The 23446-nt window shown below is 39.5% G+C and overlaps 2 protein-coding genes across 4 annotated transcripts in view; both read right to left on the reverse strand.

Annotated features, from left to right (window-relative positions):
* Window positions 1–1986: 1986 nt before the first annotated feature.
* GPR75 (G protein-coupled receptor 75) lies at window positions 1987–6089 on the reverse strand. The gene has a single exon (XM_068675216.1). The coding sequence runs from the start codon at window positions 5353–5355 to the stop codon at window positions 3730–3732; it is 1626 nt and encodes a 541-aa protein (XP_068531317.1). The 5' UTR covers window positions 5356–6089; the 3' UTR covers window positions 1987–3729.
* A 5454-nt stretch (window positions 6090–11543) lies between these two features.
* Window positions 11544–23446, reverse strand: part of PSME4 (proteasome activator subunit 4) — a 63888-nt gene continuing 51985 nt past the window's right edge. For all 3 annotated transcript variants that reach the window (XM_068675202.1, XM_068675201.1, XM_068675200.1), the window contains 10 exons: window positions 23271–23362; window positions 22764–22895; window positions 21998–22206; window positions 21623–21708; window positions 20520–20648; window positions 20075–20230; window positions 16117–16279; window positions 14908–15041; window positions 13791–13929; window positions 11544–13153 (listed from right to left, as the gene is read on the reverse strand). In XM_068675202.1, coding sequence (XP_068531303.1) covers window positions 13795–13929; window positions 14908–15041; window positions 16117–16279; window positions 20075–20230; window positions 20520–20648; window positions 21623–21708; window positions 21998–22206; window positions 22764–22895; window positions 23271–23362 — 1236 coding nt within the window. In that variant the 3' untranslated portion in view covers window positions 11544–13153; window positions 13791–13794. The remainder of the gene's footprint in view (window positions 13154–13790; window positions 13930–14907; window positions 15042–16116; window positions 16280–20074; window positions 20231–20519; window positions 20649–21622; window positions 21709–21997; window positions 22207–22763; window positions 22896–23270; window positions 23363–23446) is intronic.

Raw genomic sequence — 23446 nt, forward strand, 5'->3', positions numbered from 1 at the left:
CAGATATAGAGCACACGAAGTCTACGTACAAGAAAGACAAACTACAGTAGTAGACAGGTAAAACTTTCCTTCTGTGGTTTAGCAAGAAAAGATTAAAGACTTACTTAATGTAGCCATCCAAAAGATGCAAATCCACAGTACTGTATCATTTGGTTACATGGTAGAAGACAGACATAAATCCTTTATATTTGCAGATGAACACATACAATCAGATGGTCAAGAAAGAGCTAGCCGAGTGTGTCAGTCTCTACTGTTAAATAACTGGTGTGTGCTTTATTTAAAGTGTTATTGCAAACCTCTGAACAATAAGCAAAAAAAGTCTGTATAATATTTAGATTTAAGAAAGTTTCACTTGACACAACCAGCCTAATCCATTTCAAATGGAATCAGCACCGACTCTGCATAGTCGCTATCATCACCGACTGCTACTTAATTTTTATTTGGGGAAAAAAATAATTCAGCTGATCTTACTCCTACATTGAGGTGAAATCAACAAACCATGACAGCAAATAAGTATCAGATGAGAACAAATCATTTAGTGTACCACAACCTGGATTCATTCATAAGATGAGCAAATCCAAATAACTTATCTTTACCTGGTCTAGTACAACCTGTGTGACAGTGGCCAATACCAGTGACTTCAGAAGATGCTGAAAAATACACTGAAAATGTACATTGGAAAACCTATTCCACCACAATGGCTTCACCTTAACCCCACAAATGAAGAATGCTTTAATTCGTGGAGTAAACATTTCATATCCACTCTAAACTGTGTTGGCATTAACTATCAGGTTCTTGGATAGTCATACTACCCACAAGAAGTTCCTGTTAAATCTTCCTACTTTTTTCTTAATAGTTCTGCAGCAAGCAGGTTCATAGCATACATACAGGCAGCAAGAAAAGTGCAGTGCATTACCAGTCTTAGAATTTTCTACTTTCATATTCCCAAGATACTTTCTTGCTCATACATGGACCGCCATAACTAAGACCTACTTTTTCTAAACTGTTCAGTATTCAGATACTTACATTACTTACTCTCTTACACATTTCCTCTCTTCTCAGTCTGTCTTCCCATACACTTTCCATCTTTTTCCAGCACTATGTTGCTTCCAATTAATTGCCTTTGTATATTTTAACTTCACACTTCTCAGTCGTGTTTTACGCTATACTGGTTCTGTGCTCAGCAGAAGATGGTATTAATACTACAAAATGAATAAAGGGAAAAAAAAAAGAAAAGATACACCACAGAAGAGTCTAAAGCAAGTAATTTTTATCATATAAATGATTGCTTGGGTTTAGATTATACTTCTAAAAAGTCATGGCTACCTATTTTCAAAATCAAATCACTCCTTTTTACTCCCCCAGAAGTTACTAAAGAGAATTGAAAAATTAATCGGATATTGTTCCTACCACAGATTGAAGTTGTTACACTTTCCTATCTGACACTATAAACTTATTAACATGTTGGTTGTTTAAAGGGCACAACTGGCAACAGGGGCTAAACAGAAGAAGAATATTGCAAAGTGTTTTTGAGGAGCTTCATTTCATTTGTCTTAATTACACATCACATAAAAGCAGTAAAACCTCCTTCTGTCCTCAAGGTGCACCTTCTTCCCTTCATTCCCATATGAGTACTTACACAAATTACTTTTGTGAATAAGGTAAGGAGGATTTAATTTTCTATCATGTGATGAAGTTCACGTGATCTACAACAAATGAACGGTATGGAATTGGACACACATGCTGCAAACTCAAAAACTGCTTAATATGGCAAAACCAGTCCTAACACCCATCTTTAACTCCCACAAGGTATGTACAGGACCCCACCTCGCAACTGCTTCTGGGGCCCTGCCCTATACTCTTTCCAATCTGAAATTATAATTTCTGTTAAGGAAACAGATCCCACATATTTTTTCCCCCAGATTAGGACGTTCTGTACTGAAGACAAATGCAAAGACAAAAAGGAAAACAAAACAAAGCAAGACAGATCTTTTAGTTATCTTTTGTAATTGCTTCAGTAAGAACCATGTTATTAGTTTATAGAGAAAAATATCTGGGCAGAGAGAAAAAGACTTATTGAAATAATTCCAATTTTACATTTGTATTAGAAAGTTGTTCAGAACATTTTATTGCAATAAAGCTGTCTTGAATTATTCAAAATTAATTAAAATTCAGAGTGTTAAAGAACAGTGTTCATAATGTAATAGTCTTCCAGGAAAATCTTGAAAATTGTTTAGTCAACAAATAGCCTAAACCAACAACTTACACACGGCAATGATGCAAATGTTTCTAAAGTAACAAGTCATCTTTCCATCACTATCACTTTGTTAAAGATGTGGCATTTTCCTATCACGAGGCACCAGAAGTCTGTGGCACAATTATTCTGGAGATACTAAGGCTTTGCTGAAGTCAATAGAAGCTGAAGGGTGATTGCTTGCTTTGAAAAGATCTGGCCACTTCAAGCAGTAATTGTCAAGAATTTAAATGCCTCCAGATCATTCTGTTTCATATGGAATTTCCACAACACATTACAAAACACAAGTGGTTGAATTTAGAAAAAATGTTTAACTTCTGTTATTTGCTCACTGTGTCAACCACTAGATAAAGTGTATGAGTAGACACATTATTAGTTTTTAAATCAAACTGATGGTAGACTTCCCAAGAAAATCTCAAAAACTTGTAGTCGTCTTGTTACTCGGTCATAATGTTTCAACAAATGTTGTTAACAGTTGTCAGTTTTACCTGCCATGAGTATCACAGCTGCATCTCTCCATTTCCTGCTTTTAAGTAGTCAAACGAAAATACAACCAGCAACACTACTCTTCGTGTAAGTTTATGAATTATAATACTCCAAAGTAAGTGCATGATTAATAGCTGTCAGTATTATAATATTGCAATGCTTGTATTTATCCTCAATAAAACATGTAATCGGTATCGGACGGTTATTTCTAGAAAGTGAAAAATACTTATCCAAATATATTAATTTGGGATATATAATGGCACCAATCCTTAAAATAAATGTACAGCAGAAATTAACATATATATACACACACACTTCAGAGGTTCATTATGGCACCATGACACTTCTCAAAATTCCCTCCCCAGTGGCAGCATACTGCTGTTTGTAAAATGCCTCGTCCTGCTTTGGAAAGCCGAAAGGCTGAAATCCTAAACTTCACCTGAAATTCATGGAAATTTTGTTATTACTGACACTTGCTACAGCTAAATACCACCAATTCTTCCAACCTTCTGCAAATGCAAGTTTAAACCTAAGCATTAAAATACCAAGCATCCTCCCAGTTCTTCCTGTTTGAAAATATGGCAAGTATGCAATTTAACAGATAATGCTTCTGCCACAGCCTCAGACTGTACTCTGAGATATTTTACCTCATAACGTAGCAAATCACATAGTTATAGTACTAACATCTTTTTAACGGGTCCACTGGTAAAATTTTGTAACAAAAACATTCTGGTGTAATGATTCCAAATACAAGTCTAAAATACTGCCCCCTCTGACTTGCCACAGAAATTCAAGAAAACAACACCGAAGTAATACCCTAGCATTCACTTTGAATGCAAATAGCTAGATATTAACACTAGTGTTGTTGTTGCCTTTTTTTTTTTTTTTAATTGGCAGCAGTATCACTGTGTTTAGAATAATCATTAACAAAAGCAAAGATGGGGACCCACTAAACCAGCTAGATCAGAACCAGAACTGCTCTCTCAAGGTTACACCGAGGGTACCGGTATCTGCTTGGTCGAAGCACTGTCATAGTCTCGCACCAAATCATTGGTGGTGTGATAATGCATGGCAACATAGGATTTAGTAAATCCAAAAGTTGAGTTCACTGGCTGTAAGCTATTTGGGGTGCTCACTTCCTGGGAAGGGCTGCTGTTATAGATACTGTAATAGGGCTCGATTCGGGTGTTCATGGGGGTTGAGCTGCTCTGTGCATAGTGCTGATGCCCAAAAGATGCCTTGGGACTCAGCACGCTTTCCTTGGAATGACTGGGACCACAGGCTTGATCCACAAGCTTTTTCTGGGGTTTTGGAGACAACATGTACGCTGAATTGGTCTCATGGTGGGATGACTTATTCCTATTGACTTCCAGGCTGCCTTTGCCCATGGCTTGAAGCCTTGTCTTCTGCTTGCAGCAGAAAAAGACAAGGGCTAGGTACTGCAGGCACCAGAGGACTCGTCTCCGAAGTCCGGCGCTGTTGCGGGAATATATAAAAGGATTTAATCCAGATTTGAAAAAAATGAGGGTAAATCCACACAGCTCAAACTGGTAGAGCACAAAGCTCCCGCTGCTGGACAGCATGTCCTGCACCAAAGAGATGCCCAGGGGCAGGCAGCACACCAAGACAGAAAGCACAATGACAATGCACGTCACCACTGCCCTAGAGTCTTTGGCTGCGGACAAGTTGACTGCTGACACGAGCTGGAGTTGGCTGGTGGCAGGGGCTGGCGGCAGGCCAAGGTGCTTGGTGTAGCCGTGTGCCTGGATGTGTTGCGGCTTGCTGCAGCTCTGGTTCCTGTACAAGGCAGGCAAGGCGCTCTGCATGCCTTCCTCAGCCCCGGTGGCACGGGGCCCCACGAAGGGCTGGGGTCTGGAGGTGTCCATGGCCACCACGGGCGGGCACTTCCTCACCTGGGCGTTCCTCCGCAGGGCCTGGGCGATCATGACGTAGGAGACGGACACCACGGCCACGCAGCAGATGAAGTCGGTGACGTAGAGGTAGAGGATAATCTTCCCCTCCCCACTGGCAAAGCTGGACATGGGCAGGCAGAGGCGGGAGCCGCGGGTTTTCAAGGTGGCCAGGGTGGCCAGGGTGAAGCTGGTGGCCCAGAGGAGCAGGGTGAGGAGCAGGGTGCAGGGGAAGGAGGCGGCGCGGTGCGGCTGCTTCCCCAGGACCATGCGCAGCCGGTGCAAGGCAATGACCGCCACCGTCTTGAGCGACATGATGATGAAGCCGGAGCTGGTGAGGTGGAAGGCGAAGCAGAAGGTGCCCGGGGCGCCTCGCGCCGAGTCGAAGAAGAGGACGAAGGCAAACATGGGGGCGGCCACCCCACAGATGAAGAGGTCGCAGAAGGAGAGGTTGAGGATCATGAAGTCGAAGTTGGTCCTGAATTTCCTGAGGGCCGGGTCGAAGAAGGACAAGAAGACGATGAGGTTGCCGTAGGAGCCCAGGCAGAAGACGAGGGCCAGCAGCGAGGCGCAGGCCGCCAGGGTGGCCGTGTGGGTGCCCTCCCGCAGCCCCCCGGCGGCGCTGCCGTTCCCGCCCAGCGGCAGCAGCGCGGTGCCGGGGGGCTCCTCCTCGCCCCCCGCCGGCAGCCGCCCCGACGCGTTCATCGCCGCCTCACCGCGGCCGAGGCGGGCCCATGGCGGGGGCCGCCCGCCACCGCCGCCGCCGCTCCCTCAGGGCTGCCCGCGGCCAGGCGCCGCCCGCCCCGCCATGGCGCCCGCCGCCGCGGCCCGGCCCGGCCCCTTCCCCGCTCGGCGCCGGGGCCCCGGCGGCGCCTCCCGGCCCCCGCCCCGCTCCCCCCGGCGCGGCGCCGGCGGCTGAGGCGAGGCCGCGGAGCTCGCACCCGCGCCCGGCCCCACGGCAGCGCCGCGGCCCCGGGGAAGGGCTGAGGGAGCGGGGCGAGAGACCCCGGGCCAGAGGGAGGAGGAGAGCAAAAGGAGGCGGCAGCCGCTGAGGCACGGGCAGAGAGCGGGGCCTGGCAGCGCCCTGCGTGCGGGGAGAGCCCCGGGGGAAAGGGGCCAGGGCTGATGCTGAGCAGCAGCTGCCCCAAACGCGGACTTCGGTTTGGATCTGTTCCGTCCTGCGTGTCAAATGGTCCCTGCCCGTCCTGTCCTCCGGCGGGAGCACCATCCTGCACAGGGACAGGCGCTGCAAAGCCGCGAAGCCAGCACAGAGAATGCACCTGGAGGGTTTAGGAGGTTTTAGGACAAGTCATGGCCCAGCCCTACCCTTAACAGGACACCGAGTCAACAGCTGGCCACTCAAGGCTTCAGGGTTCTTCCCTGTTGACTTAACACCACCAACACACCTGCCCCAACCCCAAACTGTTCATCATAAAAAGTTAAGGCAGGTTTGCACGCTGCCTCTTCTCCTGCCTGCGCTTCTGTGCTACATTCCCGTGTGAACTGAGGAATGGCTCAGAGGCTAGAGGAAGGAAACATTCATCTTCCCGCAGCAAATAAGATTAAAAAAAAAAAAACAGTAGCAGTAAAGGAATAAAGAATAAATACAGTATAAATATTAAATACTTTAAATGGGAGTGCTGTATTTGTGAAGCAACGGTGTACTGGATGTCTCAACACTAAGCGGATCATGTAGAGAATCACTTACATGGGCAGGAAAGGCTCAGCACGCGTTCTGCAAGCCAGCAAAGGGCCCTGGTAGGCAGACACAACTGAGGGACATCAATGTCAGTCACCTCTACTGTGTTCTCAGTGAAAGTCCAGCAAGGTAAAGGCACAAAAGTGCTATGAAAATACAGCAGATGCAGTGCTTCTGACTTCTGCATGGGCACTTGTCTTACAGCGTACATTCCCACATAGACTCATATATATCAGTCTGAGTATCATCTTAATAACCTTCCCCTACCCTCAGCAATCCTGCAGAAGGACACCGGTGCTTTGCAGAAGCATCGAGGCAGTGACAAGATCATTAGGTTGCCATCTGACGGCTTGTCAGTGCTTCTTGGTAGTTTATTTTTCAACACATTTCTTTCTAAAACTGAGAGCAATTTCTTTCAGTAAACCTATGACTCACAAGAGCAGCCAGGCCGACAAGCCTTGCATGCTAAGCACAACCTCCAGCTGGCAATCAGTCCAGCCTTGCTATGTGGTCTGCTACTGGGAAAAGCGAGCAGCCATGAGAGCAGGCTGCAACCTGGGCACATTGGTCTGGGCCATTTCACATTGGTTTTGTTCTTAAACTAGTTGCAATGAAGATGGACAAAACCCAGAACATCACATTCCTGTTTTCCTAGGGCTTCAAGCCTCTCAGCTTGCCTATCACTTTTATTTTAGCTCTTGCTTGTATTTTTATTCTCCAGTCATGGCTAATTTGAATTCTGTGGGTGAATCCTGGCCCTTCTGAGTATGATTTTTTTCAGCGATGAGCTGGGATCTCCCTGAATTTTCTTATTTATACACATCAGAACATGCTTAACTGTATGATTAAGTGAGACTGACAAAATAGCAGTGCAATGCAAGAGTCCATTACTTCAAAGTGATTAATGCTGAGGAAACAGAGAAGACTGTTTGTAAGTGAAACTAATGCGAGCACAAATACCTGCATCCTTAATTGTAAGCAAGACACTAAGAACTTTGACCTTAGTTTCACATTATGCCTAATGCCTGAGTCTACATTAGACTTGACTACTTCTGTGGTGTCACTTACCAAAAAAAAGTAATAACACAACTTCTTGCAAAACGTGAGTCCTTTAAAAAGAGGGAAAGGTCTAATGTAATTCCAAATACTACATTATTTGACCAAATGCTCAAGTTTGGATAACCACAGTTAGACTTCCTGATTTCCTTCAGTTTAGCAGGTAGAAGCAAGCACACATGGAAAGAAGACTGCATATGCCTAATGGGACTTTTTTTGTTTTTGCACGAGGCCATGCGTTTTAAAGGAGTTAGAGCAAGAGACTGATCTCGTGTGTGCTTTTGAAACCACTCTATGAGAGCCTGAGTTCTAAATCCACTTTTCAGAAGTGTAAGACTTGGACCTTATAAAAAAGGTATTTAGAACTAGCTATGTGCAAAATGCCAGATGTCTGCCATTTTCTAATAGTAACTAGTTTAGCTTGTCACTGTCTCATTAACACAGGACTTAGGCACATGAAAAGCAAGGGCTTTTGTTTTATTAGGTATTTTATAGCTCTATAGTTACGAACTGTAGTTTGAAATGAAGGAATAGGTGTTAGGAGTTACTATAGCCTGCAAGCCTCCAACATTTCAGTAGAAAAGCATGAGCCTGGATGGAACTTCAGTGATGTGCATTCAGAAATGCTGCAGAGAGCAGCATGTGCTCAGCTGAGTGCCCATGAAGACTACGGGAGGCAGTGAGCAGAAGGGAAGTGATTAGAACACAGGTCCTGTAGCTGGGGAGTGAGAGACGAACTGAGGCAGCACACATCTCCATGGGAATGTGAGACACTGCGCGGTCCCTCCTGCTCAGCCCCTTTTTAACAGAACTGCCAAAGTTTGGGGCAGGGGAAAAGAGCAGGGGAAAAACGAGTGTAGGTTTTACAAGGCAATCACAGGAGCAACAACTTTTGCAGACCTCACACAAGGTAGTAGGATATTAACTCCTACTTTACAGCACTCTCAAGGCCTTCCTTAAACCAATTTCGAAAAAAAAAAACAAAACAGCTCTCTAGAACTATGAGGCATCAAATATTTGTCAGAGTTCTCAGCACGAGGCTAAATTGTGTTCCCAAGACGTTTTTTTTGAAGTGTCAAATCTTGTATATATTTACCACAAGAAATTGGAGTTACTTTAATTGTGGAAGCCTGCCTGCCTCCCACCCCAATGCAAGTGGATCAGTGCCTCCCCTAAAGCTGTTCTGTTAAAATGCTGAAAGATGCTGGAATAACAGAAGGGTGAATTAACCCAAAACAATAGAAGTAAAAGACAGTTAATGCTTTTTTTCTCTTGATAGAAACCTTTCTGCATGAACTCATTGAGGCTACTCCCTAAATTTATTGCTAATCTCACTAGACTTACTGTCAGAACAAATTTATTGAGTTTACTGCCTTTTCAAATTTTTTTTAACTTTTTTTTTTTTTTTAAAGATGCATACCGATCAAAAATGACTGCTCCTCTTACTTCCCAGCACACCTCTCACTATTCCCTGAGGACAGTAGGCGCCCTCCTCCCTCTCTAGCAGCAAAGTCTGCCCCACTAATTTATAGAGAATATCTGCAGTGATGGTGCTAAGAGCCCAAGCAGGGAAAGCAGGCCTAACTTCCACAAGCAAAGGCTGAAGAAGACATCCAACCTAGAATCAGAAAAATATCATAGCCCACAAGGTTCTCTTTCACCCTTTGAACAGTCTGCCCCTTTAGGATACAAAGAATTCCTCAAATCGCTGTGCTCTAATCCATCAGAAATCACTGATAATTTTGCTAGCAACTTTTGTAGGCAACTGTCCAAGCTGTTGTCTGTGCTGGGAGAACCCCTGATTCAATAATGCTTTAACTGAGAGTTACTGTCCTTCCCAGGGAGAGAACAGTAACCATTTTTTTATTCTCAGCTCATGGAGTTCTAAATATCTTTTAATAGCTTTGGGAGGCATTTGTTGACCAAGAGAGAAGAAAAAACCCTCAGAGCAAACCAGGTGTAATTTGCCCATAATTTGTGTGCATTGCCTTAAACATCTTGGCAATACTCTGCATCTCCCACACAGTTTTGAGTTTTCTTCTGTAGTTGAACTGCCAGTTCCTTGCAGTAGACCAAAATGACCTCTGCCCTAGTGCCTCAAAAGTACCTTGCTAGATTAAAGACTGTGAAACCTCTTCTCCAGAGCATGGTTACCTCTAGCCTGCAGAGAACCTCAAAGTGACTGTACAGCAAGTATTTTGTGATGGGGAATCCATAAATGCTGCATTCCCACTACTGCACGCCAGTGAGAATGTAAAACAAATTAGTTGATAATTCGCAGCAGGGCTAAAGTTCAAATCCTGCAAGGACATTGGTTAACAAAACATTCTATGGATCAATACTTCCCCTTCTCCCCCCTTCACCTTACCAGATGATTGTGTCTTCTACAGCACAGTAGAAAAGGAAAGCCGAGTCTCTGCTGCAGAATTCCAGGAATTCTGAAGCTATGGAAGAAAGTGTGAGACTGAGTGGTGAATATGGGATGCTGGGGACGCCTAACTGAGAAATTGATAGGAGAGATATCATACATGTGTACCAAGGACAGAACTCCCAGTAGTAGGCTGGTTTAAGAAGTAAAACAGATGAGGCAAAAAAAAACAAAACAACAAAGAACACACCACCACACACCCAAAACCCAAGCAACCCCAAGAAATGAATTCCGCCTTACGACAGCATCATCATTCAATCTTTGCTGCTTTGAGCAGGATGGTCACTGAGGTTGCTTTTGCAGACTGACATACGGTCAACTAAGGCTACCAAGGACATACCAGACAGTCTCCAACATCTTTTTTCACCTCCATTACTGTTCAAGGGGAATAAATCTATCTTCTCACTCTTGAAATGTCTCCCTCTGCAAACTGAGTCATTGCATTTTAATCTCTAAGGCTTCAGGCAAGGACAAGCTATTTCTTCCGTACTTTGAGAGCTGCGAGGAGACAGAGGAAAGCATCAGAGGACAGTCCATCTTAGGAGAAAAGTCCTAGAAATGTCCATGCCAGAATAGAGACTGGGGACTGAATGTTGCTTAACAGTTCATCAGAACCAGTCATTAAGTGCTCAACAACCACTCAATCTAACAATACAAAAAAAAAAAGGCTAAACAAGCTTTGTGAACAATCTTGTTTCTTAAGGAAAGATCATAAGGTTGCCTTTGAGAACAGTGATTTATAATGGAAAGTGAGTAATGGGAAGCAAGATGAAGTCCTGAGTGTTCTTCTACTCCACTCTCCTCTTTCATCATGTGCTTGAGCAAAGTGATGGTAAGCCCAGAACTGATTGTGTGCACAGATTGCTTGGGGAAAGGTAGAGAACCAAAGCAGCAGAGAAGTTACGATATGTGATGAATAACTCAAAGTTATTCCTACATCCTCAGAACAAAGGCTTTAATCTTTTGCCCACAAAGCGTCAGTTCAAGTTTTCTCATACTATCACATTCTACCCTACAGAACTGTACTTTGAACAGGCACTCTATTTTCTGGGGGATCTGTTCGGACAAGATCCCATCAGTAATTTATTACCAATTTATAAACAGTTACTGTGAAATAATACCACCTACTTATTTGCAACCATAGCTCTGACTACAGAATGGTTCCCTGCTCAGGGATGGATCCTCACCATCACAACTAATTCCAGCTACACTGACTACGGACACACAAGAAGAGAAAATCCCAGCTATGGCAAAAAGCAGCAGAGCTGGATCCTATTATTAGCCGTTCCTGGTGAAGGCAAGACAACACAGATAATGTCTGCTATGATAGCAGTTAACCAGCCAACAGGTACTTTGAAGATCATAACTTCCAGCAAATACTTTCTAATACTTTTATTTAAGCAAAACAATCTTCCACTTCAAACTAACTTTTTAAGCATAACATTTTTTCCAATTTTAAGCATACTTCTCAAAAATTTTATTGCAAGTCTCACCAGGTGCAAGATATTTTCATGTAAAAATATAAAAGCTAGTGTCCCACTCATTAGAACTACATCTTTAATTATCCTTAATGCTACCTTAACTCAGTGCCAAGTTCCATGATAAACACACACCTCACACAAAAAGCTAAAAAGCACAGTAAACAACTTTAAGTTCAGTCTCAAAATAAGAAACTTCCACTTCAGAAATCCAAAAAAAAAAAAGCAGATGTTACAAACAATCCATTTATTGGGTCTTAAACTACATACACAATTGAAATAATAATTTTGGCACTACGCTATACAGTGGTTACATCTGTGTGCTGACACTCATTAAATACTGCACCAGGAACACTGCTGTGCTTTGAAGTTTGGAATGAGTCACACACTCAGCAGGTAGATTGCTCGAAATGTATTAGTGCTCCTGCAGGTCTGCATGAAAATCGAAACACACCAGCTTACGCATTATTTCCATGTACCTCACGTTCTATGAATTTATCACATCAGAATATGTCATGCCAGCATTTAGAGATGGCCACAAATGTTCGTTAAAATCTGAATGAGACATAGTAATAAATGAGATACAAGAAAACCAAACCAAAACCTCTGCCTTTTAGACATGAAGAGATACTCTGTTAAAGAAAATAATTTAAAAAACTAATAACGGCATTTGATTTGATACAAAAGCCAGAACTACTACTGTATTAACACCTAAGTATGAATCTTTACAAATTAATCTCACAATGGTATTATGTAAAAGGTTGCAAACTGTACAATGTTTCATCAATGCAATGCCTCTACAATTTATACAGTCTTTTACAACTATGTAACACATATTAAACATGTTGTTAAATAGCCAATAGATACCAGTCTCTGAATAAAGCTGCAGGCAAAAAAAATAAAATACAGAGCTTCCACAATCTTTGAGCAAGGTATGCTTGCTCAAATAGTGACAATCTTTATGAGCACACACAGTTAAAAATAGTCAGCCATTCAGTGTCTTTTCACACTACACATACATTTCATTCTGTAAATTCAACCTTCACTTCATAGTCCACAATTTCTTACCTGTGGGCTCTAATTATGTAGAAATACCCATAGTCCTTCACTCTTAAAAATATTCAGATAATCATAGATTTTTATTCCACGTGGTCGAGCTATCAGTGAAGACCTCGCCATGCAGTAAGAGCTTTCACTCCCCACATTTTGTCCTGCCATCATCTATACTGCACAGACAAAGTCAGCTATTTACATTTCAACAAGATACAAAAAGGCAATCCTGCCCTGAGGTGGACTGAATGATATAGAGCCCTTCATTTGACGGGCACTGAAATCCAAGTAGTGAAAAATAAACTCTGAGAAAGATTAAGTTCCTGGTCTTTTATGTTGACTAGATAACAAGATGCATCAACAGAATTGGAGATCTTCACTGAGTATATTCTGATTTGCAGCACTCTCTGCTTCTGCATAGCTTGGATGTCAGAAACAGCTGGGAAGAAGGGTCAGAAAAAGAGGGTAAGAAATGTGCAGTGTAAGTCACTGTGTGCAATAAAGCAGAAACAAGACTGATGTGTAATGTGGGCCAATGAAAAGGGTCTTTCAATAAACTCATGATCAGGCTCTGTGAACGCAGTTACAGGGAGACTATGGGACTCCCACAGCTGCTCCCCAGGGAGGTGAAATTCTTTTTGAATAGAACCAGGCCTTTATGTATGCATTTAAAAGTGGTTTTGATTAGGCATCAGGATTTCCCAGACAAAAGTTTTCTACATGATAAATTTCTTTCTGAGTTTCCTTTATTTTGCAGAAAGGCTCCCACATCCTCATTTTTCCAGGAGAAGCCTGAAATAAAAAATTCAAAACACAATTACTGCTTCATGCTATTACTACAGAACAAAATGAAAACAAATTAAAATTTATCTTCAAATACCATCACAAAACATCACAGAAGACATCAGAATCTTGCAGCTTAAGAGAAACTCTGGGATTGGATTTGCTCTTTCTGGACATGTCTGTGAAGAGACCTATTAGGAAAGCCATACTGCAGAAGAGGGAACAGTTTGTCCATGGTTATTTCCCATCGTAACACCCAGAAGATACACTGTACCAGGTAGCAGGCTAAAGTCCTCAGAGACATCACAAGTACAAAGCATCAGGCACTTGGCCTCTAGTGAAAACTGACAGACATTTGAAAGGCATCCAACTGGCACAAAATGGTGAGAAGGATCGCCCGTATTCAAGAAGAGTATCCTACCAAAATTCTAATGTAATATAGGGACATGTGAAAAAAATGGCAACAATAATTACCCCAAAATAAATCTGATCCTGAACAGAACACTGGAGACACAAGGAACTGTTATTTGGTGACATATTCTCCCTGTGGTTGAAAGATTCCTTTCTACACTATGTTAGGTTGGAGAGCTAGAGTAGATTTCGTAAGACTGCTGCTTCTGTTAATTTATGTCAAAAAAAATCTTACCTATCTATGCATAATAGCACGGTGAAACCAAGAGGTCAGTAAGCACTAGTAGCTGGTCATCTGTGAACTGCTGTTTATGCTCCTGCCAGTTGTCATGATGGGTCCTCCGGAAATTTGACAGTGTTTTTTTCACAGTCATCTGCACAGGAGACAATCAGTATTGATCTGTATCTATTGTAGATTTAAGCTCCATGGCAAAACAAATGTTAAACATAAAAATAATACTGAGAGAAGTGTTCAAACAGCTACAGAAACTAGACTGGCTCTGAAGAATTTTGTATTTTAATTTTTTCAGTTCTGGTTACAGTCTTTTGACTAGCATCTCAATTCCAACATTCCTACAAAATGAATTATTTGACCAACAATTTCAAATCTGAAAAAAAAATAGCAGCTTCTTATAAAGTATATGTGAAACTGTTTTCCTCTTTTCCTCAAGTTTTTCAAAGGAATGGTTCAGTTCTCAAAACACAAGAAACAGTGGATGAATCTAACACAAAAGGCATGTAGGAAAATCAAATGAGAGAAAAACAATCTTCTGTTACTAAAATAATTAAGTCCACTTAGTTCAGTTTCTTGATTCAGGAAAACACACCATAGCAAAGTTTGTTAAATCTAAGGAATCCTTCAGCAAGTAAATTCATGTTTAACACAGAAAAGGTCAAGAAAACAAAACACACAAAGCAAAAATATAGTTAAAGTAACTGCTTCACTAAAAACTCATTTCTAGAATTGCTTATGAAACTTTGTTTTAAAGATTTTAGTGTTTTGTTGCTGTTGTTCAGTTTGATATTTTCTAGTCACTCCCCTCCCCCCAATTCTATCTTTGTAGGTATATATGAAAGTAACAATTTTAAGATAAAAAAAAAAAAGACAAGTAAAACTATTTCCTCACTGTAGATATAGCTCTTGCAGCTTTTTATGCTTTAAGTTTGAAAGCAAGAACAGGAATCCCACTGAAATACTTCAAAGTCTGTCTGTGAATTAAACTATATGCTTAATGTAATGCAGCAGAAAGTAAGTTTCTTAATGGTATTTTAAAATGTATATATATAGGAAAGCAGATGAATAAGCATATTTTAGACATGGTACACTAAAGAGAAAAATGAAGTGTTTTTACCTCGATAGGTTGAGGATCGTTAAGATGGGCACTGAGATCCATTAAGAGCTGTGGCATCCAGGTGGGTACATCATATGGACTTGACAAAATACATGCACTAAGTCCTAGCACACCGGCATGGCGTTTAACCAAGTCTACAATTACAGAATATTACATTTAATAAGGTGCAACTCTTTTATCTAAGCCATCACTTCATGAGACAGTCAAACTTGAGTGTTTTTATTTTATTTTATTTTTTTTGTAAAAAGCAACAACAACCCTGGAACAGTACAAAAATCTCTGCAGGAAACCAGGTGGTTTTACAGACTGTATAGTCCAATTCACAGAAGTCTGTGGATCTCCACCTTGCTTCTGCTTTCTTACATCTTTAATTTTTAGTGGAAGAATGCGTAAAAAAATCATCCGCAACTTCTGTATATTTTATAAACATTTCAAGAGAGCTTCTTTGATAAAAGAACCTAAGTAGCTAGACAGTAAATCACTCATGAGCTGTATCTCCACTGTTCCCAAGTTAAGAATGTTCTCTCAAATATCAAGCTACTTGATGACATGGAAACTCAGTCTTTCTGGGTCAAAGGAACGTGACCCAGACACGCTAGATATCTGGTCAGGAAGCCAGGTCCCTAACAAAGGTTAACTAAGTTTTGTTTTGTTAAAAACACACTGCTAACAAACAGAAGGAAAAATAGGTGAGCAGTGAAAACATGTTGTGGTGGCTAAGAAATTATATTTACTGAGGAAATAAATATCCCCCATCATCTTAACTATGTCAAGTATGTACAGAGGAAATCAAAAAAATTCTTAAGTTTTAATTCTGGGAGAAGTAGTGAATTAATTTAACCTAAGAATACATCGTATTTTTTTTTGTAGTAGTGTATTCTTATTCATTATTTATGCTGTAAAGCAAACTCTCAAAGCACTTCAGAAAGATTAGGACTGCACTGTATTCACATAGAGAATAAAGTACAAAAGGACATGTGGTTGCCCATTACATGTTACGAATGCTTAGAAAGGAGAAAAATTTGCATGGGCAACCAGCCTTGTGTTTCTCTGGGTTTGTGTTTATTTTCAAATATTGCTTAATCATAGGATAAACCCAATTCTATCTGGAGTGCTTGCAGAATAATCATTTAAGAATAGCAAAAAATTCTTATGTCTTCCAAACCTGTTCTCAAAATATATGGTTTTAGTCTGAAACAATCTTCTTACCACCAGAAGGAATTGTATCCACAGCTGAACCCAGGTCTCGTTTTCGTTTTTTTGGCAACCTCATCTTGCATAGCTGTTCAAAGTGGGTCTGCATGGGACCATCCATAGTGAGGAAGTTGCACTGTAGAAGACCACTTAGAGTGGTAGCAGCCATTTCTCTCACCTACAACCAGAGATAGCACATACCACAGTTACTAAGCAAACGTGAACAGCAAGAAACAAGTTATATTTTTGGGCACATCCGGTTTGGCCAAGTTACCAAACTCTGACCAAGAAACATTTTAAAAACATTATCCTGTTCTCTCAGATCATAAACTACTAGTTTACCTTTTGGCTCATAACAAAATTAATAATAATAAAAAAAGCGTTCTACTGCAATACAGAACTATCTTTACATAATTTGTTAGAAAGTGACGTATTACTTAAGCAAATGCTGTAACTTAACTCAATTGTCAAGAAATACCTATCATAGACTAGATTAACTTTAAATAGTTTGAAAATACCTGTAAAACAAAACACCCATCCCAAATCCTCAATCTGCTTTACAAAATTTTTAAGTCTGTGTGTTAATGTTAGCTCTTTTTCAAGAAAAAAAGTGTACTTTATTCAAAAGCATTCTTCCCTCCCATGGCCTATATACATGTGAAGACATTAGAATTGACAAAAGCAAAGCCTATGTTCACAAAATGTCACCCAAACTGATTCTGTTTTACCTGTAACACAAGAATTTTTTTGAGAAGTAACATGAGGTTAATAAATTACAATTATCTTCAGTGCTTCATAGTCAACAATTCAGTTCCTTAACGTTCCAGCATTCTTTACTTGGTTGACCTGAGTAACAGTTTTTTGTGTGTGAATTTTTGGTTTTTAAACTACTGGAATAAAAATGGAATCACACATTGGAAAAATATTCCTTTTTAATGTGGAAACCCAAACAAACAAGACTAAACTCAAATTTTAATCTAATTGCTAATTCATTCAAACTACAGATTTGCTTTCCCCTTCCTTATAAAATAGCTACAATGCATTGATAGTGGATTACAAGTACAGACAACTCAAACCCAATTACTTGCCAGCAAGTATAACTCCATCAGTCTTACTGATTCACCTCATCTATTCAAAACCTCCACAGAGTATAGTTATAGAAGTGTAAGACCATATTCAGATTGGACTTCCTTAGGAACTCTCTTCCAACTTAAAATAAATTGCAGGCTGACGAGAAAATTTACTAACTTGAAATCCAAATCAACTTGTTGGAACACTGACAGCAATTGACAGATTTATTGGTAAGTACATACTGTTACCACCAACTGTAAACAGAACATTTGTCTATGTGGAGTACAAAACACCCACCAACACTCTGAATCCAATGTAGCAGATTATAATAAATTACATCCTTGTACATAATGTTCTGGACCTTCACAAAGCAGTGAGTTTAGCCGCTAGTGCTACAATAATTAAACATAGTAAGTTAACAATAAGCTCTCGAGACTTTGCTTCATTCCACTTAAATTTCTACAACATATTATTCAAACGTGATCTGCTTTGTTAATAGCATAAAGAAGTATGAAGAGAAAATGTGCCAGTATTGCTTATCAGCAATTTGTGAGTCTCTGAAGAGCCAAGCTATTAAATGAAACATGATGTGCTAATGCAAAATGTAGAATAGGAAGAAGCTTGGCTGTAAAGTGAGCAAGCTCCCCAGTGAACTGTACTTGTTTACATCGTTATTTGCTGTATTAGAACTGTTTTCATTTATAAATTAATAATCTAAATAAAAGGAATGCTTTGCTGCAAGGAGTACTTAGAAGCAAAAGCCTTTAAAATCACATTAAGAAGCTAATCAATCACCACATCTGACACTGAATAATTTACAGATCATCATACTCACATGATGATTTATAGAATGCAAAAACCTATGAAGGAGCTACAGACGAACACACTTCCAACCAAGCATCCAAGCATGTTTTTTTTCTTGGTAGGTGCTACTCAGAACTGACTGACCAAGGTCTACAAAACCATCACAGTATCAAAACAAAAAGTGACAAGGCAAACACCATTCAAGAGCACAAGCAAAACTCGTGTAGTACTTGCAAGGAACAATTTACACAACAAAGAAAATACTCCAAGTACTGTGATATTGTAGTGTAATATGGAAAATTCTTCAAGACACCTAGGTACTATGTATATACTATATTGATCTAGGAAGCTATCTGGGTAGGTGTTTCATATGGTTTCATATTTTTATAAATCAAATTCTGGCTGATAAATTTAAAAAAAAAAAAAAAAGCTTTCAGATTAACTTGGTTATCACTTGAAACATAACCTGAAGTTGAACGCGGTCACTTTCACTTCTCTACTTCTGAGTACACGGAACAATTTACTGCAAAACATGCTTCCCCAACTGCAAATCATTCCTGCTGCTCTCTCCATCTACCTTAACTGCATGAAAATTAGACACTACATTCAGCAGTGGTTATACTGTTGTACACAGAGAGAATTTTCTGGATTGCTTTCTCTTTCCCTTTACGAGCAGCAGGGTCACATTAGTGCCCACAGCCATAGCAGTCCAGCCAAATCCATTGACCTTCCGAAGAAGAATTTCCTATAATTCCATTTAAGTACAGCACCCTTTAATCCTAGGCACATATGCTTAAAGCCGGATGCATGGAATTTGTACTTGATAGAAGCCAGACTGTCCTATCACCCACGGTCACTATGCATTGCTGTCACACTGCTATTTCACATTCTGCATAGCCATCTGAGATTGTCATTTGCAGAAGTCTTTGCAATCATTTTACAAAACAGCAAAAAGGAAAAGACAAATGAAAAAATACTAGCAATATTAGAAGTGAAAACTGTATATTAAAACAAAACAAGGTGGGCAGGATGATTAGGTCAAGCACCTTTTATAAAAATAAGCAAAAAAAAAAGTCTTGAAAACCAAGAGCAAAAATCTCAGTTCCACAGGGTAAAGATACCAGACACTAACTTAAAGCAGGGAGTCCTACTGAAATGATACTCATCTTAAAAATCCAGCATATAAAAAGAAATAAATAATAATACTCTGCACCTTTCCTATTATTTTCAAGAACTGTCAAGATTTTAATTTTTTTTTTTTTAGAGAAATGTAAAAGCTTCCATGGTAACATCAGGATCCTAAGTGGTTATGAGCATAGGTAAGTTTTTGATTTGCATCTCTGCAGTACAGAGGAATACTTTTCTACATTAAAAATAACTAGATAGAGTATATTAAAGTGAGTAAAACGTATTTTTCTAAATTATATGAGATCATGAGGTAAGTGTTCTGACTGGTACGGGCAACAACTTAGCTAGGATTGCCAGCTTTTGCTTTCCAGATCACTAAAACAAATAGTGACATGAATCATGAGAGGTTAGACTAATATTGGTATGGTTGGGTAAGCAGTCTAAGTGCTGTTCTCTAAGTATTTACTTGTACTTATAAAGATTGTAATGCCAAGCCCTTTCAGCCATAAGTTTTAATTCATATATTCAAATTATTTTCAATTTCCTGTTGACATAAGCAAGCTTCACATCTCAGGTAGAACTGCTGCTTTAAATGTAGCTTCAGGAAGAACTAAAGTAGGATTTTTATTTTGTCAGAGGTGTATCACACTCCAGTTTCCGCTTTCTTCTAGAAAGAAAAAAGGACAAACATCCCAAAGAAGGATTTCACTGATACTTGCTAACAGTGCAAATACAAATAACCACACCACCAATAAATAAATACCATACGAAGAAAAAAAAAAGAAGCATTGGAAATGGTGCAGGGGAAATGGAGCAGAATGTAGATTAACACTGAAGATTCTTCACTGAGCTTGAACATGATCAAACATACTTACTCATATGACTTAATACAAGCCTTTGCTTCTGTGTATTTGTACAGAATTTGTATTTGTGAAAGACATTATCTGTATTTGTAAAAGATATGACTTACTTCAAGCTGTTCATCTTCCAGGAGTTTTATAACCAGCCATCTAATGTCATTGACTGCTTCTTCGTTGTTGAGAAAGATAAAGAGATTGTAGAACACCATGGTCTGGAGGTAGGTTAATATGGTATACCTAGCATGCCAAGAATTGCTTCTTGCCGTCTACAAGTAAAAAATAAATAATAAATATTAAAAGAAACAAGAATGTGTAGACGACCAAGGAGGAGATGTAAAGCTAATAATATTTTTAAAAAAAGCTTTGGGAGGAGTTGCAATTAAGGTAACCTTCCTCTTTCAGATATTTTTTGTTTCATACACTCTTTTCCAAATCATACATTTTTAATTTAATCATTCATTTATAATAATAATGGTTAGATCAAACAAACAAAATAAAGCTACTGCACAATGCATCTGAAAGCCTGAAGCTTTGAGCTGTTTTGACCAGACTTACTTGTTTTAGCACCTGAAGTACCAAAGGCACTTGCTGAGGATACAGCAAACCCTGAGACATTAATGATAAACACATCTTTGCATCTCTTTTGAGTTCATCATAGCTATTGTCATTTTCTACTGGTGCAATCTGTAGAACAAGATCAAAGAGGTGGAAGAAAAAAAGAAAAAGCTGATGTCAGTAATAAAGCATTGCTAACAACCAAATCCTAGAAAAAGTTTAGTTGCTTGGAAGGACAATGACAGGAAATTTTCCTAAGTTATCTAGGAAAAAAATGAATCAATATAACATTAAAATATTCACAGCAGTAACCTCTTGAAAATAAGTGAACAGAATTGAGATCCCTGTTCACTTCAAAAAGAGAAATGCTTAACTCTATCAGATAAACTGTACTGCACCATGTATTATCCAAACTGTCTGGCTAGCATGAAGCTCTTCAGGATTAAATGGGTGCCATTAAGCATTTTGTTCCCCAGAGCAATTCTTCAGGTGTGATATCCAATTCATTTAGTATTTTAGATGTAGGTCCAAAATTGAAACCTTTATTAGTATTTCAAGTTCCTTTTTGTGAAAGTAAACTTCAGTTTATTGTTGGATTATTGACTGACGTTTATACGAAGCAAAGACATGCTTTGGAGCATGCAAATATGCATTATTTCAGATGTATAGCACTCAATGACCCAACTTCATGAAAGAATACAAAGGATTAGAGGTGCCACCATCTAGAAAGAATGGCTCAATTATGGAGCAAAAGAAAAAAATATAGAGAAAAAAAGAAAAAGTAAAAAAAAAAAGTAGTATTAGAACAAAAACATTCATTCATTAATTCAACATGTTCCATTCTCCCACCCATCTACATCTCCCACCCAAACTACAAACATATAGGACCATTAATCTACAACTCATTATTTTCAGGAAACCATATAGCAGGTTAAATTACCAACTGTAAGTGTACATTAGCATAAAAAAATAGTTGGGGCCTCATCAATATGCATGTTTTCCATTGCTGATATAAGGCACTTTGTAAAAAAGAAAAACAATAACTTCATATGTAGCATCATGTTTTCAAACATGACTAATATAGCAGCAATTAAAGTGGATACCTTGAAAAACAAGGGTAAAAGCTGGAGTTGCTCCGTGACTGCTGTAGAGAAGGACCGTCCTGCACTTGCCATCAACCATTTCAGAACTGTTTTAACAAAGAGAGGTGATCACTGAATAAAAAGGTAAAAAAAATAATAATCCCCCAACAAATTATACATCCAATTCATTGCTAGAGTACCCTAGGAGTGACTACATTAGTGGACCCACACTAGCAGTTACGTTGGACCTTCTAAAGTTGACGTTATAAACCTCAACCCTGAAACAGGTATCTCCTTGTTACAGCACAGATCTCTGAAGTGAAATTCTGTATTGAAGCTATACGATTTGCAGTCCTTAATCATACTTAATAAGGTTTATAAATGGGGGTAACTCACTTGTTTTCAAGAGTTTAATGCCCTGAGTTCTCTCATCCTGTTCTCCAACTCCATTCTCTTCCATAACATGATTTTGAATTTCTTCATCTGCTTCCATGAGGGGTTTAAGATTTTCAAGTATCCGGGTGGTAAATTCATGGACACGAGGAGACTTAGTTGCAGCAGTATTTGGCAAGGAAACATCTATCATGAATATGTAGGTCAACACACTAAAATAAAGCAAAGAAGCAACATATGCTTAGCACGACTATGGTTCAGAGAAATTAATTTGCTACTCTTGCAAGTACTAAATATCAAAAATCAAATTCCTCTCATCTTCTCTCAAAGTTACGTAAAAAAAAAAAGCATGTATTCCTCATACTCTTTGTAGATATGTGAGTTAAGCAGGGCTAGTCACTGAACCACAACTCTCCCTCCCCCAAACAGACATGCAACTAGCTCTTAAGTCACTAAAATGCTCTTTAAAGATTTCCCTGTATAGTTATGGCTAATTAATTAGGCCCTGAGCAAAGTAAATTTGTTTCTAAAAGCTTTAGAGATCTCATACATAAAAATAACAAACCATATACACGAAGTAAAAAAATGGAGAATCCATCTGAAGTTTCTGAAACAAGTCTGTTAACAGTAACTTACGTAATTTTTATATAGCAGAATTCACACACAGAGATAAGTCACCGCTTCAGTGTAGCTATTAAGTTACTCAGTTACCCAAATACTATGAACAGAAGAAACAATTCAAGCAAGAAGTACAGAAGAGAACACTGACCTTCCTATTCTCTCTCGGACATTTTTGTAAACCTGTGTGAGTTTAGGTTCCAAGTACTTCAGCAGTCTGTGCAACAGCTCTGGTACTCTCCATTCTTGCTGTGCAAGGCCACCTTGCAGTACATAAAGCCGGCTAGAAATAGAAACAATACATCTGTAATCATACCAAGTTGTTCCTCTCTTCTCTAGTTGTCCCCCTGCCCCAGCCTTGTTTTAAATGTTGAATACGTCAACGTATAAAAGCATCTTTGAATGAGCTTCATGCAAAGACCAGTAAACACTGCGGAATTAAAGAACAGTACAGCTGCTATGCCAGTTCCAAACCTTCTCTTAACTAGATTTAAGGGCACAAAAAAAATAATAAAGAAACTGCCATTGGATAGGCAAACCTAACTCATAGAAAAGGAGTGTTTTTGCTTCCTGCTTCTACAAACCATCTGGCACAATATAGTCTCAGTATATTTTATCCATGCTCTTATTTCCTTTATTCAGCCACAACAGAATTTACCATGCATCTACAAATGATCCTCCTTCACCACTCAATGGAGATTCCAACAGCAATTCAAATAACCAGTGCAGTTTCCTAGGATCTCTGCTCTCCTAAAAAACAAACAGGTTTCAGAGATATAAAGCAAACCAGGGATTTGTATAATGTATAAACAAGCAAAGTTTTGACAGGTTTTC

This window comes from Anas acuta, chromosome 3 (genome assembly GCF_963932015.1).
Source record: "Anas acuta chromosome 3, bAnaAcu1.1, whole genome shotgun sequence".
NCBI classification, from domain to species: domain Eukaryota; kingdom Metazoa; phylum Chordata; class Aves; order Anseriformes; family Anatidae; genus Anas; species Anas acuta.

What these genes read in the sequence shown, in the direction of transcription:
- GPR75 (XM_068675216.1), bottom strand. Translation starts at nt 5,355, where the DNA reads ATGAACGCGTCGGGGCGGCTGCCGGCGGGGGGCGAGGAGGAGCCCCCC.